The sequence below is a fragment of the Aethalodelphis obliquidens genome, unplaced genomic scaffold (assembly GCF_003676395.1).
Source record: "Aethalodelphis obliquidens isolate GAN/ISIS:26980383/991018 unplaced genomic scaffold, ASM367639v1 scaffold8, whole genome shotgun sequence".
NCBI classification, from domain to species: Eukaryota; Metazoa; Chordata; class Mammalia; order Artiodactyla; family Delphinidae; genus Aethalodelphis; species Aethalodelphis obliquidens.
In genome coordinates, this window is record NW_020837952.1 from 40756762 (window position 1) to 40771616 (window position 14855).

The 14855-nt window shown below is 33.9% G+C and overlaps 1 protein-coding gene across 1 annotated transcript in view; it reads left to right on the plus strand.

Annotated features, from left to right (window-relative positions):
• The window catches only part of NEDD1 (NEDD1 gamma-tubulin ring complex targeting factor), a 45464-nt gene that overhangs the window by 7358 nt on the left and 23251 nt on the right, over nt 1-14855 (plus strand). The window contains exons 4-5 of the mRNA XM_027107251.1: nt 2067-2183; nt 4996-5136. Of these exons, the coding sequence (XP_026963052.1) occupies nt 2067-2183; nt 4996-5136 (258 nt within the window). The remainder of the gene's footprint in view (nt 1-2066; nt 2184-4995; nt 5137-14855) is intronic.

Genomic DNA, 14855 nt, shown 5'->3' on the forward strand with positions numbered 1-14855 from the left:
TACAGGTTTTGTTCTGAGCCCTTAAGAATAATTTGAGTGGTTTTTGATGATTAGAATCCTAATATATTGATCTTTGATGGATGCCCTTCTTCTCTGTTTTCTTTAAAGGTTATTTTATAGCTCTTAGCACACTGTCCTGATCTGCAATGATCACCAGATTCTAACTTTTACTAGTCTGTTTAGACTAAAGTCAATTCCTAGAATGACCTGCAAGAGAATTATAGCGACCATACTGAAACATTGATGGAACGTGCTCCTGATATTTTTGTATGTGTTAATAATTTTGACTCAGTCAGAATTTCAGAGCTGGAAGAAGCCTTGGGGGAGGGAGAGGGGGTTATCTGTACCCTTTTAAGAATCTGGTGCTCTCTTGAGCAGAGGATGTTTTTGAAGATGCAGGACTCTCAAGAACAGTAGATCTGGTCCTCATCTCTCGTTTCTCAGATGTAGAAATGTAGGCTCGGAAAGGTGAGATGACTTGCCTAAACCTGCATAGTTTGCCTTTTAACCTTTAACTAAGTCACAAAATGTCCCCTTTGGAATTCATTTCTCTTTTTTCCCCTCATGGTATTCAGGTGGAGGTGAGAATAATTAATGTAACTATGCAGTGTATCTGAAAATTAAATAGAGAAAAACATGCAATACTGTGCTCTTTGTAGCATAGTTACTGATGGTACTACCAGATAGATGACACTCATAGATAATCATTGTGAGAAAAACTTGGTTACCTCTGTACTTTAGCCGTTTGTTCTATAAATATTTATTGAACATGGATATGGTCTTTGCTCTAAGGAAACTGACATTCTGCTGAGAGACAATAAACTAGTAAACAGAATACTGAGTATAGTGATAAGTTGTTATGCAGAGAGCTAAAATAAGATATTGAGATAGCAAGTTATGTTAAGTGGCCAAGGGAGGTCTCCTGAAGTTGTGGCATTTAAGTTGATATCTATTGACCAGAAGCAGCCATTCAAGCCAAGATTCAGGGAAATTAACTTTCCAGGCAAGACTAGCTGTGTAGAAGCCTTGAGGCAAATATAGTGTTTACGGAATGGAAGATGGTCAGTGTGGCTAGAGAATTAGTGGATAAGGAGGAAAATGGTGAGACCAGGTAAGAAGGGACAGATGAATAGGGCTTTGAAAGCCAGGTTAATGATGAGTTCGGAATTTATTCTAGGTGTGATTGGAAGCCATTGAAGATTTTTAAATGAGAGACACATGATCTGATTTACATTTCTTAAAGGTCACTCTACTTACGGAGCATGGGATGTAAGGAAGCAGGAGTGGAAGCAGGACAGCCAGTTAGGAGGCTGCTGTTGTGTTTTGTCAAGGTTTGGATTAGGGTGCTAGCAGTGACAGTAGATAAAGGGGGGCCCATGTGGGATAGATTTTAGGCTTGGAGTTTAGAGAACTTACTGATAGATTGGGCAGAGGGAGAACAAGGAATCAAGGTTAATTCTGGACTTTTATCTTGAGGAACTGGATGAATGGGACCTTTACAGTGGTGGGGGAGAGTGTAGAGTTAGGTTCTGATGACATGATGTTTGAGACTTGGGCCATTAGGGGGAGATTTGCTGTGACACTGGACTAGTATCTTATCCTCTTTATAAAACTTTGCCCTTCTGTAAAATGAGGGTTTTAAACTAGGCATTCTTTACAGTTCCCTCTACCTTAAGAATTTTCTGAGCTGTGGGTTGATTTTAATATGAGATATTCTGTGGGAGTCTAAGACCAGGTTTTATTAAAGGGAAATATTAAGGGCAAGTAAGCCCTGATGGGAGCCCAAGACTTGCTGGTATTTCCTAAGCTTCCTCTGTCACCACGTTTCTGTGGACTAGAACATGAATCTTGAATCTGGTTGATTTCCTTAAAGCCTTTTTGAACACTTTGCAAACTATTGAATCCATGTGACAGATAATGAGAGGTGAATCTTTAGTACAAGAATTGGCATATTTATAGCATTTAACTCAACAAATATTTTTCATGTGCTTACCAAGTGTTGGGTGAGACTTGAAAGTCAGCTCTGGGCTCTGTTACGTTAATGTGACTTTTTTTTTCTTTAATAGCAAAAGCAGACATGTGTCAGTTTAAATTCAACATCAATGTATTTGGTAAGCGGAGGCCTAAATAACACTGTTAATATTTGGGATTTAAAATCAAAAAGAGTTCATCGATCTCTTAAGGTAAGCAACTTTTTTTTTTTTTTAATCCTTACAGAAATGGGTATCCCACAATGTTTATTAGTAATAGTTACCAAACTTTTAATTTTGAGCTTTTATGATAAAAATAAGCTGCTTCAGAATTGAAGTGAGATTTGTTAGGGAAAAGAAAGATGCTGTGTAGCCAAAAACAATTTTTTTGGTTTATTTTTCCCTCCACATATGTTACTATATTGCTATATTGCTGGGGTTAAAACTTTTTCCTTATTTTTTCACTTTGGTCTGCTCTCGTGTGAGTGAACCACTTACTTCATTTAAAAAAAAATATGGTTTGTTGTCATTAGAGATCTTTTTAAGGCACTTCGAAATAATGAGAGTGGTTTTGGGATGACAGTATTTGGGGATATGGCTTCTTAGTTCTCTGCTACAGTTTGTATGTATGTATTTTCATCTTGGTAATGAAATGTTTCTAAAATGGTTTACAACTTACAGTTAGTGTTTCTTTAAATAGTTAGCTTTTTGCAGTTTCAGAAAATGAAAATAATCATCATGAAAGCCCCTGGTTGCAATTGTTTTTTTGGACTTCTGTCTTTTTAATATTTGGAAGTTCATTTATTAAATTATTTTTAATTTTTATGTCTTTTAAAAAAGTTTTAATATGCAAAATTTTAAACATATTTTTATCTATACACACACATACCTATATACACAGAGAAAGAACTTCCTTTAACTCATCATCCATATATTCATCACCTGATTTCAGTGATGATCAACTCATGGCCAGTATTGTTTTATTTATGTGCTCATCTACTCTCTCATCTTCAGACCTTCAGAGTATTTTGAAGCAAATACCAGAGATCATTATAATTTTATTACATATCTTAATGTCATTGAGTTAATTCTTACTAGAGAAATAGTATATAGAAAATGGTTTTCTCTTAGCTAAGTTGAAATATAATCTTATGATTGCTGCTTAAAATATTACTTTTGGAAGTTCATTATTTTAAGTATTAACTAAACTTTGAAGAGTCTTCGGGAAAATTGAAAAGTTGCCAATAATGAGAATACTTAACTTTTATTGAATTCTTTCACATGCCAGCCACTGTGCTTAACATATTTATTCTATCTATTCTACAACTCTGCAGAGCAAGTAGTATTATTCCTAAGTACAGATGGAGAAACTCCGACTCAGAGATGTTAAAGAACTTGTTCAATGTCAAGCAACTAGTAAGGGCAAAGATGAGAGGCACACTCAGATACTATTCATTGTTTAATATTTTAAATTATGAAATAATTGAATTAAAGCTGTTCAGGGGGATATACCTAGTATGACTAAAGAATATCTTAAAGAATTGAGAAGAGATTAGAAGTCTGTGGCCAATTTTGTCACACAGTGTCACACGTTTTAGGAGCATCACTTATTCCCATCCCTCCTTACATGGCAAAATTCTACTCATTTTTCCATCCTCAGCTGAATGACTTATTTTCCACAGTTGAAATCAGGAAGACACACCTGCCTCTTTACAAAGTCATAGAAATTGTATTGGACCCCACGTTATAATTTCTCAAATGGGAATGATGCACTATATGTCCACTCCTTTTTCCTTTCTTATCAGATATTCTTTTCCTCAGGATGACATTTGTTTGATTTAAAAAAGCAGTAAAATGTAAAGGCATTTCCCAGCATGCTTCAAGGACCATTTGAAAAAGTTGTAAAATAAGTGGAATATTATAGCTACTATTCTTGATATTACATTAATCTAATTACAAGATACAAAGGTTGGTTTGTTTATCTTATTAAGGTATGACATCAAACTTAAAAACTATGCTGATCACTATGCTCCTAGGCTAGATATCTCTAATTTAATTTTGGAAAACATAGTCCTTGTGAACTCAGTTTGTTTAAAACTGAACAGTTTTATTTCCTCAAAGTGGATTCCCCTTTGGATTTGGGAGACAGTCGAGTATAATGAGAGGAAAATAAGCTTTGGAATATGACCTGGATTGAATCCTGGCTCTGCCACTGGCAGTTCTGTGAGCTTGCACAGTTTCTTAACCTTAGTTAACTCATCTATCAAATGGGGAAAATGGCCTTGCCTCCCATGATTGTTCTAAAGATTAATAATAATATATAAAACTCCCAGCCTTAGTCGGTACTCAGCAGATGGAAGCAGCAGCCATCAAATCTCAAACATGCTTTGCTCATTCTGGCTTTGGGGCTTTTGTTTTTTGCTCTCTTCTATTTTGCAGTGTCAGTTTTCTTTCTCCTCCCCTAACTTACCTCTTATTACTTTTTTTAATGTTGAACTCAAGCTTTCTGTCTTCCATAAAGCTTCCTCTGTCAACTCAGTTCACAGTGATAACTCTCTTTCCTCTGACACTTTGCCTCTGCCACTCATTTAGCATTCATTCTGCCGTTTGCATGTTCACTTAAATGTCCTGTCTTCTCAGTTGAACAGTAATATTCTCAAGGGCAGGGACTCTCATAATAATCAACTTGCAATAAATGTTACTTGTCAGTGGAAGTGAATTCTTTAAGGTAGACATAATGCCATTTAGAAAATTACCTTTCCTTTTTGTCTCTTGTTTCAGGGTGCCTGACCATTATTATGGTTATGAAAAATAAATCTTTGTTCCCTGAAAAGACTTGGTGTTAATCAGATAGTTTACTACTCACTTGAGTAATTTTTAGGGGGTTATTTGAGGAAAATTTTCAAGCATATATTAGATTGACAAATACATAATAGTTACAAAACATGAAATTTACAAAAACCCGTGGAAATATGCTGTTTGAAGGTTGTGTGGCACTGTATTTACTTTCATTTCTTTCATTCAGGATCATAAAGATGAAGTAACTTGTGTAACATATAATTGGAATGACTGCTACATTGCTTCTGGATCTCTCAGTGGTGAAATTATTTTGCACAGTGTAACCACTAATTTATCTAGTACTCCTTTTGGCCATGGTAGTAACCAGGTACAGTATGGATTTATTCAAAATAAAGTTGATAAGATAGATTTTTAAATTACCTTACATAAGACAATGAATTTGAGTTTTTAAAATTGAGTATTTTAAATTTGCATTTAGCTCACTCAAACTTAGGTAGCTATTCTTTAATGGTAGTATGTAAAAGCTAATTCATACTAGATGATGGTGCTTACATGAGTTCGGTTATGCCACTGAACATGCTCCTAGAACTTAACTATGTATAAACAATACAGATAATTGTTAATAGATTAAGCCCAAAACATGGATATTAATTACGACATTATAGAAGTGTTGCATAGCTTAAACTATGTCAGCTACAAGACAGATACTTAGGTTCATAAATACTCTGTTTGGTGGACATGGAATAATTGTATTGGGTTGGCAAAAAGTTCATTTGGTTAATGAATCCATTGTTCAATAAAGTTCTTGGTGAAAATGAAAAATGTCTTTTATTTTTACTTAAAACTGAATGAACTTTTTTGGCTAACCCAATATTTAGGCACAGGGTAAATTGAGTTTTCTTGTTTGTTTGTTTCAAGTATGTGATAGTTAAAGTATCAAAGCATATTTATGTATTTCAGGTTAATACGAGTATTTAGGGAAAATTTTTATAGAAGAAAATTAGTCAATTATTGAATTTTTTTTCTTTATAAAAATTAGTCTATAAAATTCTTAAAAGAATATATTCAGTTTCTCAAGAAATCTAATTCTTGGCTAACTTTCCATGAAATTCTCCACAGGAATTTCCAATGAGGTGAAACTTCTTTTAATCTTTTTAGTGTAATCACTTTGGCCATAAGTATTATTAGATAAAATATGGGAGCTCTTCAATTTTGAAAAGCATTAAAATCATTATTTGAATAGTATTTAGTGTTTAAGGAAAATTTAATGGATATTAAAAATGTACAGAAAAAAGTCTTTTCTCAGATTTCATATGTATTGAGGTAATAAAAGAGATGTACATATAAATGATTTTATGGAAGATTGATGAAAAACAGTCTCATGGTGATCCAGAACAGAGAAGACTGTCTGATTGGGAATAAAATAGAGAAAGTTGAAGGAGGGAGGATTTCATCTGGGTCTAAGGCTTATAACTGATTTTGTTTTGTTTTGTTTTACTAGTATATTAACTGGCCTCTGGCAGTTATTTGATTCTAGCTTGTATTAGGGTTAGCTCTTTACATGTCCACATTATAGTTGGAACTGTGTCTTGTTTCTTTGTACTCAGCCATTGTCTAACTTTGTGCCTTATATGGAAAAGATCCTCAATAAATATATGAGTATATGAATACATTTAAAGATAACAAAGATCTTAATAGGCTAATAAAGAACTTTGGGAGAGGGATATTTTATATGGAGGAAATCATATGAAGAAAAACAAGGAGAAAGGAAAGCGTATGGGTTTTATATAGGGCTAATGTGAGAAAAAGATTAGAAAGGTAAGCAGGAACATAGTGTTGAAGTGGGACTTTGAATGCCAGACCAAACTTTGGCTTTTATTTTGGAAGGCATTTAGGGAACTCAGAATTTTTTGATTAGTTGAATATTAGAATCATAGAAACCTTGAACTGAGAAAAGACTTTAGAGGTAATCTCACTTTCTGCATTTTATGGTTGAGGATAAGTGATTTGCCACAGAGAATGTATTAATATTGTCATAAAAATAGGAAATAATATTTTGTTTTTGTAATTTTTTTGGTTATTATGATAATGGAGACATAAAACCTAAGCCCACAGAAGTTGGAACTATTGGAAAAAAATCGTATCTAGTGTTCAGATGCCTTGCTTTTTAAAGAAATAGAGTAATCTTCTCCTCCTCCTTCTTCTTTTCCCCTTCCTCTTCCTCTTCTTCTTTTTCTCTTTCTTCTTCCTCTTCTTTTCCTCTTTCTCCTCCTCACTTCTTTGGTATATTAGAAGCATGCTAAATTTAGATTTATAAATTCTGGGTTGACTTTTCAGTAACATAAATATTAGGTCATATACTACCATGTATATTCTTAGATTTCAGTTTTTATTGTATTTTGCTAGAGGGTTTTCTTATTAAAACAAAAGATGAAGGAATAGTCGTGAAAACATTAGGTTTGGTTACTGCTCTTGGCCTTATTGTGTGTAAAATCTTAAAGTTTTAAAAATTGAGATAACTTACATATAATAAAGTACATATATCTTAAATACACAGCTTGATGAATTTTTATACATACATACACCTGTGTAACTACATACTACCAGAATCAAGATACAGAATCTTAATCCTTTCCAGTCATTGCCTCATATTTCTTAAAAGAATTATATGTGTCTGGTTTCTCTTAGTCTTCATTATGTTTGCTTTGTTGCATGGAATAATAGTAGTTCATACTGTTTTACTACTGTGTAGTATTCCATTATATGGATGTGCCACAATTTATTTATCCATTCTACAGTTGATGGACACATGAACTGTTTCCAGTTTGTAGAGAACTCTACAAACTGTTTCCAGTTTGTAGAGAAACTGTGAGAAAGCTACTATAAATATTCTTATATAAGTCTTTTTATGGATATATGTTTTCATTTCTCTTGAGTAAATACTCAGGAGTGAAATTGCTGGGTCTTAGGGTAGGCATCAATTTTTACTTTATTAAAAATTGCCAGAAAGGTTTTAAAGTGCTTGTGCCATTGTCTACTTCTCCCAGCAATGTATGTGAGATCCAGTTGCTCCACGTTTTTGCTTATACCAAATATTGTCTAATTAATTTTAACCACTTTGATGGTTGTGTAGTTGTATCTCATTGTGGTTTTAATTTGCATTTTTCTGTGTTGAATGAGTTGGCACACTTTTATATACTGTGAGGTCACTGTTCAAGTCTGTTTATCCTTTTTGTTTGGGGTTATTTCTGTTTTTCTGATTGATTTATAGTTTATTCTGTATTCCAGATGGAGTCATCTTTTGGATATACACGTTGCATATATCTTCCTTTAGCCTACGGCTTGCCTTTCCACTCTCTTAATGCCTTTAAAAAAAAATGAACAGAAATTCTTAAATTTATGTCTGTTATGCTCCATTTCAAATTAATTTTTGTATATGGTGTGAGATGGGGTTCATCTTTCTATACAGGTATATAGTTATGCCAACATTATTTATTACAAAGTCCATCCGATTGCCACTGGGGTGAGTGTAGGTGGTGAGAGGGTTCAGAGAGCATTCAGGCAGAGGTTATATCACCTTGTAGAATTCTTACTACCATTTATTGTGTTTCAAGTATAGTGATCATTGCTTTATATTACATTTTCTCATTTATTCTTTGCTACTCACTTGTGAGGTATAGGTTATTCTCATTTTACAAGTGAGAAAACTGAGATTCCAGGACTTTCTGACCACAAGATTCTTAACTGACTGATCTGAAGGTCGACTCTTGAAGAGTGGTAGCATTGTTTCCTTTTGAGTCTCTTTCTAGCTCAGAGACAGCTGAATGTATAAGGATTTGAGGATCCAAACTTCTGGAAACTTTGCAGTATTCTCTTGTCACTTTGTGCAAGAGTCCAACATTTATTTATTCTTATCTCTTCTTCCCATGAAGAAAATTTTTTTAAATTCTAGGTGACAGGTTGCTGTATTGTTGATTTTCAAAGGATTTTTTTCATTGATTACTTTGCATGGCAAAACTGAATATATCTTCTAGTTTAGGAAAACAGTAATGCTCAAAGCTTATCTCTTGTGCAAGGTCAGATGAACCAGAACCTAGATTTTCGCATTCTTGGTGCCTCTTGTTTGGGCAGTTGGCATCTCTATAAGCTTTTTTGGTATAGCTCTACATTGTAAATCCCACATTTATTTGGAGAGCTAGCTGTGTGAGCCTGGGCAAGTGACTTAACTCTCAAGCCTCCTTTTCCTTAACTGTCAAGTGAGAATGAAAATATACTTTCAACAGGGTTTTGTTTGGTTTTGGTGTTTTTTGTTTTTTGTTTTTTTTTGGTCTAGATGAGATGCTAACATAGTTCCTAACATGTGGAGATTAGGGAACTTTAGTGTGAACTTTTAATGAATAATCATATTAATTTACTAAAATAGCTTTTGTGATTTACTTCTGCAAACTGGTTTGAACATCTTTAGGTTTAATGTGTTCCCTCCAAACCCCTGCTAATTAACCAGTTGTAACTTGACCTCAGTAATCATATTTTGTGTTTTAGAGCAACTTAGAATAAGAAGAGCATTAAAGAAGGTGAAGAAATCGAACTGGAGTGTGTTGGTTTTTTTCCCTTTTCCTGGAACAAATGTTTATATATTTTTCGTGTATTATATTATTTCATTTTTCTCTACAGCATTAAAGCAGAGTGCCATGGGTTAGGAAATACCACTTGGCCTCTTTGTATGTAAGTATGCAGTCTCAGTTTTCTTAGTGAAGAAAGTCACAGTTATGATTTTGTATACTTACGTTTCCATTTTACAGGCAGCATAATTGAAATCTGTGGAGGTTTTTTTTTATTAAGATTCCTCACAATTCATTTATGATTTCAAGTATATTAAATATTCATTTTTTAAATTTAAACAATGTTCATAAAAATTTCAAGTCTGTCTAAAAATTGACATAATTCAATTCCAATACACTGTCACCCAGCCCATTTTCTACACTGACAGTTTTACTATAGGGTTTGGGTTTTTGAGAAAAATAGTAGGTAGGGCACATATAATGATTAAATTAAAATTTTCTATTTTTGTTTCTGTGAACAATCAAGAATTTGAAATCTTTAAAAATCATCAAATTGATTTCTTAGCAAAAGTTACAAAACCATGGAGTCTCACTGAATCTGCATTATACTGAATTTCATATTGGAAATGAGATTGCCTGAATATATTGAGAATCTTACTTTGAAATGTCTGAGCTGAATTGAAGCTGTTAGTTTTTTGTGGATCGCAGTGTCTGTCTGCAGGGGAGAAAGAGCCTTACTGCTTCTGCAGAGCTGCCAGGGCTGACAGACTCCTTAGCATTTAATTGCAAGTCGCTATTTGGCAAGTTCAGCAGCTTAGGCTCACAAATAGGTTAACCTGTGTTGCCTTTCTCAGACTGCACCCTTTTTGAAAGCAGTTAAAAAGTGGATCTATTTTATTGATTTCTTAGATTTAAAAGTGATTTTTAAATGCAATGTCTGTGAGATTTTAAATATAGCATTTTTCAGTATATGTTAAATAAGTCCATTTTCTTCAGTTAAATTTTTGACATTTTAGATATAGCTTTTGTAAGTATTAATAAGCCTTATGAGTATGGAGATCTGGTAAATAATTATTAATTACATTTTAAAAATAATTATTTTATCAAGAATGAATTTAATTCCAGTTTAGTTAACTTGGTTGACTGGTTTTGTTTACACCTGAACTTTGGCGCTCAAATAGTTTGACTGACTACAAAGCTTTATATCAAGAATAGTGGTTTCCTTTATGTTATATGGGAATGTTGGTATACAGTTGTATACTATGGTATAATATGTTCTTGATTCTCTTTATATATTTCTTTAGTATTTGTATACTTTTCTAGCGTTTATATTATGTTTTTGAGCAGTTTTATGATTGACATGTTGGCATAAAATAAACTTCCATATGTTTATATATTCTTAAAGTATAATTTTTCCTTTTGTTCTTCTCTTCTACATTTTAATAGGAAGTGATTTGAAGAATGTTTTCTTGCAGTTTCTCTGTATAGCTCTGTCTTCCGTCCATAAAGTTATAATCATTCTGTTGGTCCAATCTTGTCTTCTGCTTTTTCTTATTAGTGTTCTGTCCCAGGTATTCTCATATTGCTAGTCTTCATAACTATAATTTTTAATGGCTACATAATATTCCATTGTTCAAATGCCACAGCATATTTAAACATTTCTATACTTTAGGTGTTTTCCAAATTTTTATAATCACGAGTAACATATGTTAATATTGTTTCCATAAGTGTATGTTTTCTGCTTTGACTTTTTCTTTGAGATTACAAATTCTCTTTCAACATAACTCAGTAGCAGCAGGCTCACATTTTCTTTCCTTGAGGAGTTCAAGTGTGTTACTCTATCATTTTTGGTCTCAAATGTCTGATGATAATTTAAGTATTTTTTTCTTATAAGTCACTTGTTCTTTTTCCCTGTATGTCCAAAAGATTTTTTTTTCCTTTAAAATTCAGTAATTTTACTAGACTATGTCTTGGTGTTGGTCATTCTGTATTGTTATTCATAGGTACATGGTATGCTCAATTAACATGTAGTTTCAAATCTTTTCTTCTTTCAGGAAGTTTTCTTGAATTATAGTTTTTAGTATTTGATATTTTCTTTATCTCTGTTTTTTTCCTTGTTGGATCTTCTTATCTTCAGTGATTTACTACTGTCTCTCAAATCATTTTTAACTTTTTCCTTATTTTTGACTTTTAAAAGGTCTTTCCTTTTGACCTATCTTTATGGTATTATTTGTTGAATTTATTCATTCTGTATTCCTTTTACCTTTAATGAAGGCTACATAATGTAGCCTGCATTTTTAAAAGGATTAAAATTGCTAATTGTTTTCCAAGTTCTGACATCTCATTTCTGAGTTTTCTAATTCTGATTTATGTTGTTTTTTAAGGTCTTGTATCATTTTATTGTCTTTCTGGTCATCTGTTGAGAATGTCTTTCTTCTTATTCTCTTTGTTCTCATAGTAACTTTGTATGGGATTTATCTGTGAAGTCAGTTTCCCTGAACTCCTAGACAGAGATGGAGTTTAGAGGGCATCTTTTCTAACTTTTCTGAGGTTGCTTGGCTTTGTGCTACTCCTGTACTTGTATGTGAATTTTCACTTTCCTTCAACTATATTGACTCCATCCCATTCAGTTTGTTTCCGCTCTTAGTAGTGTCTTCTCAGTATGGTGCCCTGACCTGGGAAGGAGATACCTTGGCTGGACAGTTTTGGGAGTTCATTGGAGCTAAACTGCTCTAGCCCTTCAGACCTTTCTGCAAACCTCTTGCATAGAACCACTAATGCATTGGATATTCCTGGTCTAGCTGATGTTGTCAATTGGTCACCATGCTTTCCTGTGAAAACCTTTCGGCTCTTTGGGGCTTTTCCTGTTCTCAGATCTGTCTCAGTCCCTGTAATTTCCTTCTGCTTCCTCTTGCACAGATACTAATACTATGAAGGACTATGGCTGTTAAATGTTTGACTTACTAGTGTGTATTTTGGGGCTCATGGGGATACCTGATAGTCTAGTTTTGTTGTAAATGTTTTCATGGGGTTTTAGTTCTGCTATTTGGTTTGCTATCTATCTGTAAAACACACACACACATAACGCACACACTCACATACTTCTACTCACTGTCTGTGCTGGGATTCCCCAAGACCAGGTTTGATGTTTCACTAGGAGGACTCACAGGACTCAACATGTAGTCATACACATGGCTATGATTTATTACAGTGAAAGGATACAAAGCAAAATCAGCAAAGGGAAAAAGGTGCATTGGGTGAAGTCCCAAGGAAGCCAAGTATAAGCTTCCAAGAGTGTTATCTCAGTGGAGAGGATGTGCTTAATTTCCCCATCAAATTGTGACAACATGTATGGAACATTGTCTACAGGGAAGCTTGTTAGAGACTCACTGGCCAGGGACTTTGTTGGAGGTTGGTTACCTAGGCACCCTCTACCTAGCATGTACCGAAATTCCAAACTCTACTAAGGAAAGCAGGTGTTCAGCCATGGTTCAGCCATAAACCATATCTTTTGCACAAACAGTTTAGGCACAGTGAGCCACTCTTATCAGTCGGTGAGCCACTCTCTTCAGCTAGGGTGGTGGGAACCCTCCAAAAATCCAAGTTCCAAGACTCCAGCCAAGGGCCAGTCTTGAAAGCAGGACTTTCTAAAGATAAGCAGTCTCAGGCCTGCTTGTGCACACATACACACAAAAATGGGGGGATTCAGGGAGATTAAAAAACTCTGCCACCATCATAACCTCTGTCTTCTCAGAGCTCTCCCGTTACAAGGACTTTAAGCAAGACAGAATTATGTTCAGATATCCAGTTTTGAAGAGGTTATTGCTGCAGTAGTGTGAAGGATGGATAGCAAGCCATTGAGAATGGAAATGGGCAGTATCTCAGGTGACAGATGATTGGTGCTTGAAATAAGACACTGGGAATGAAGAAGAGGGAGGAATGGAGTTGAACGGATACTGTATATTTACGAGTGTGTATATGTATGTATGTTTGTATATGTACATGCATATATATATATAGTCATATATGTATCAGAGACTATAAAGCTATAAGAATGTGAATGTACATTCCTATCTCTGTGAAGGGGAGGCTTTTCTAAGTGTAGGAACAACGTCATAAGTCATGGGGCAAGTTTGATGTATTTAAGTACATAAAAATCTAAAATCTGACAAAAAGCAAGATGATAAAAATCAACAAAGTTGAAAAGAAAATGGGGAAAATATTTATGTCTATGAGAGCATTAATGTCCTTATTATATTAAGATCAATTGCAAATTAGTATTTTAAAAATCTTAATAGCCCAATAGAAAATAAGCAAAATAGATTAATGGGCAGTTCACAAAAGAAGGACGACAAATGGTCACTTAGCATTTTTCAACCGAGAACCTTTAAAGCGTGAACAACAATAAAATACAAATTCTTTTATAAAGTAGCAATTTTTAAAAATAATAGTAGTCAGGGTACTTGGAAATTGGAAATAGCCTAAGTGTCCATCATTAGATTATTTAGATAAATTGATATACTCGTACATTCATATATTATCCAGCTATTAAAATCATGTAGTAGAAGATATTAATAACACAGCTAACTTTATAATAATAAAGTATGGTCCCAAGTTTGCTGTTGGTACTTTACTCAAACGCAAACATACATATACACAGAAAAATACTTAAAGGATATCCTCCAAATTATTAACCAGTTTTTCTCTAGGTGGTAGGATTATGGATGGTTTTTCTTTTCCTTTTTGTGATTTTTTTTTAAAGAAACATTTCCAAATATTTATAGCAGGGGTCAGCAAATTATGACCTATAGGCTGGCTGTTATTTTTCCTAGAAATATCTTGAATATGGAACAAGATAGGGACTTAACAAATGCTGTTGATACTAAAATGAGTTAATACTTATTTTAAATATAATTTAGATAAACATTTCATTTATCCAGGATCATTAGATATTCTCTTGATATTCTAAATAGATGATGATTTAATAGATGTAGAAGGCTCAGAAATGAAGGTCTGTTATCAAAGAGTTAGAGGTGAGTTATTGACAGAAACCAGTGTGGCTACTTAAGGGTCTTTTAAAAACTTATATGTAAAAGATGCTCAAATGTATGGTACATGAATGAATGTGTGAGTCATGAACCTGTGAGAATAGTAGCAACACCTACTATGTACCTGGCTTTTTGCAGAAATGCTATTTAATCCTTAAAGTAACCTTGACAGGCAAACAAAAGTGTTTTCTGTGTTGTTCACGAGAACACTGAGGCTTGGAGAGTTTAAGAAGTTTTTACCCAAGTCATACAGAGTTTCGCTCTACTTGAAACGCAGGTTCATCTGAGAGGAAGATTTATGGTTATCTTTAGTCTTGTTTTTCTTTTCTAAATGAGTTGCCATATAGGTCCACAGAATTTGAGGCAATGTATGGAATTTAGGTTTTGACTTAAATTCATTTTAAATTATTTATTAAGTTTTACAGTGGTCCCTCCTTATCTGTGGGCGGTGCGTTCCAAGACCCCCAGTGCATGCC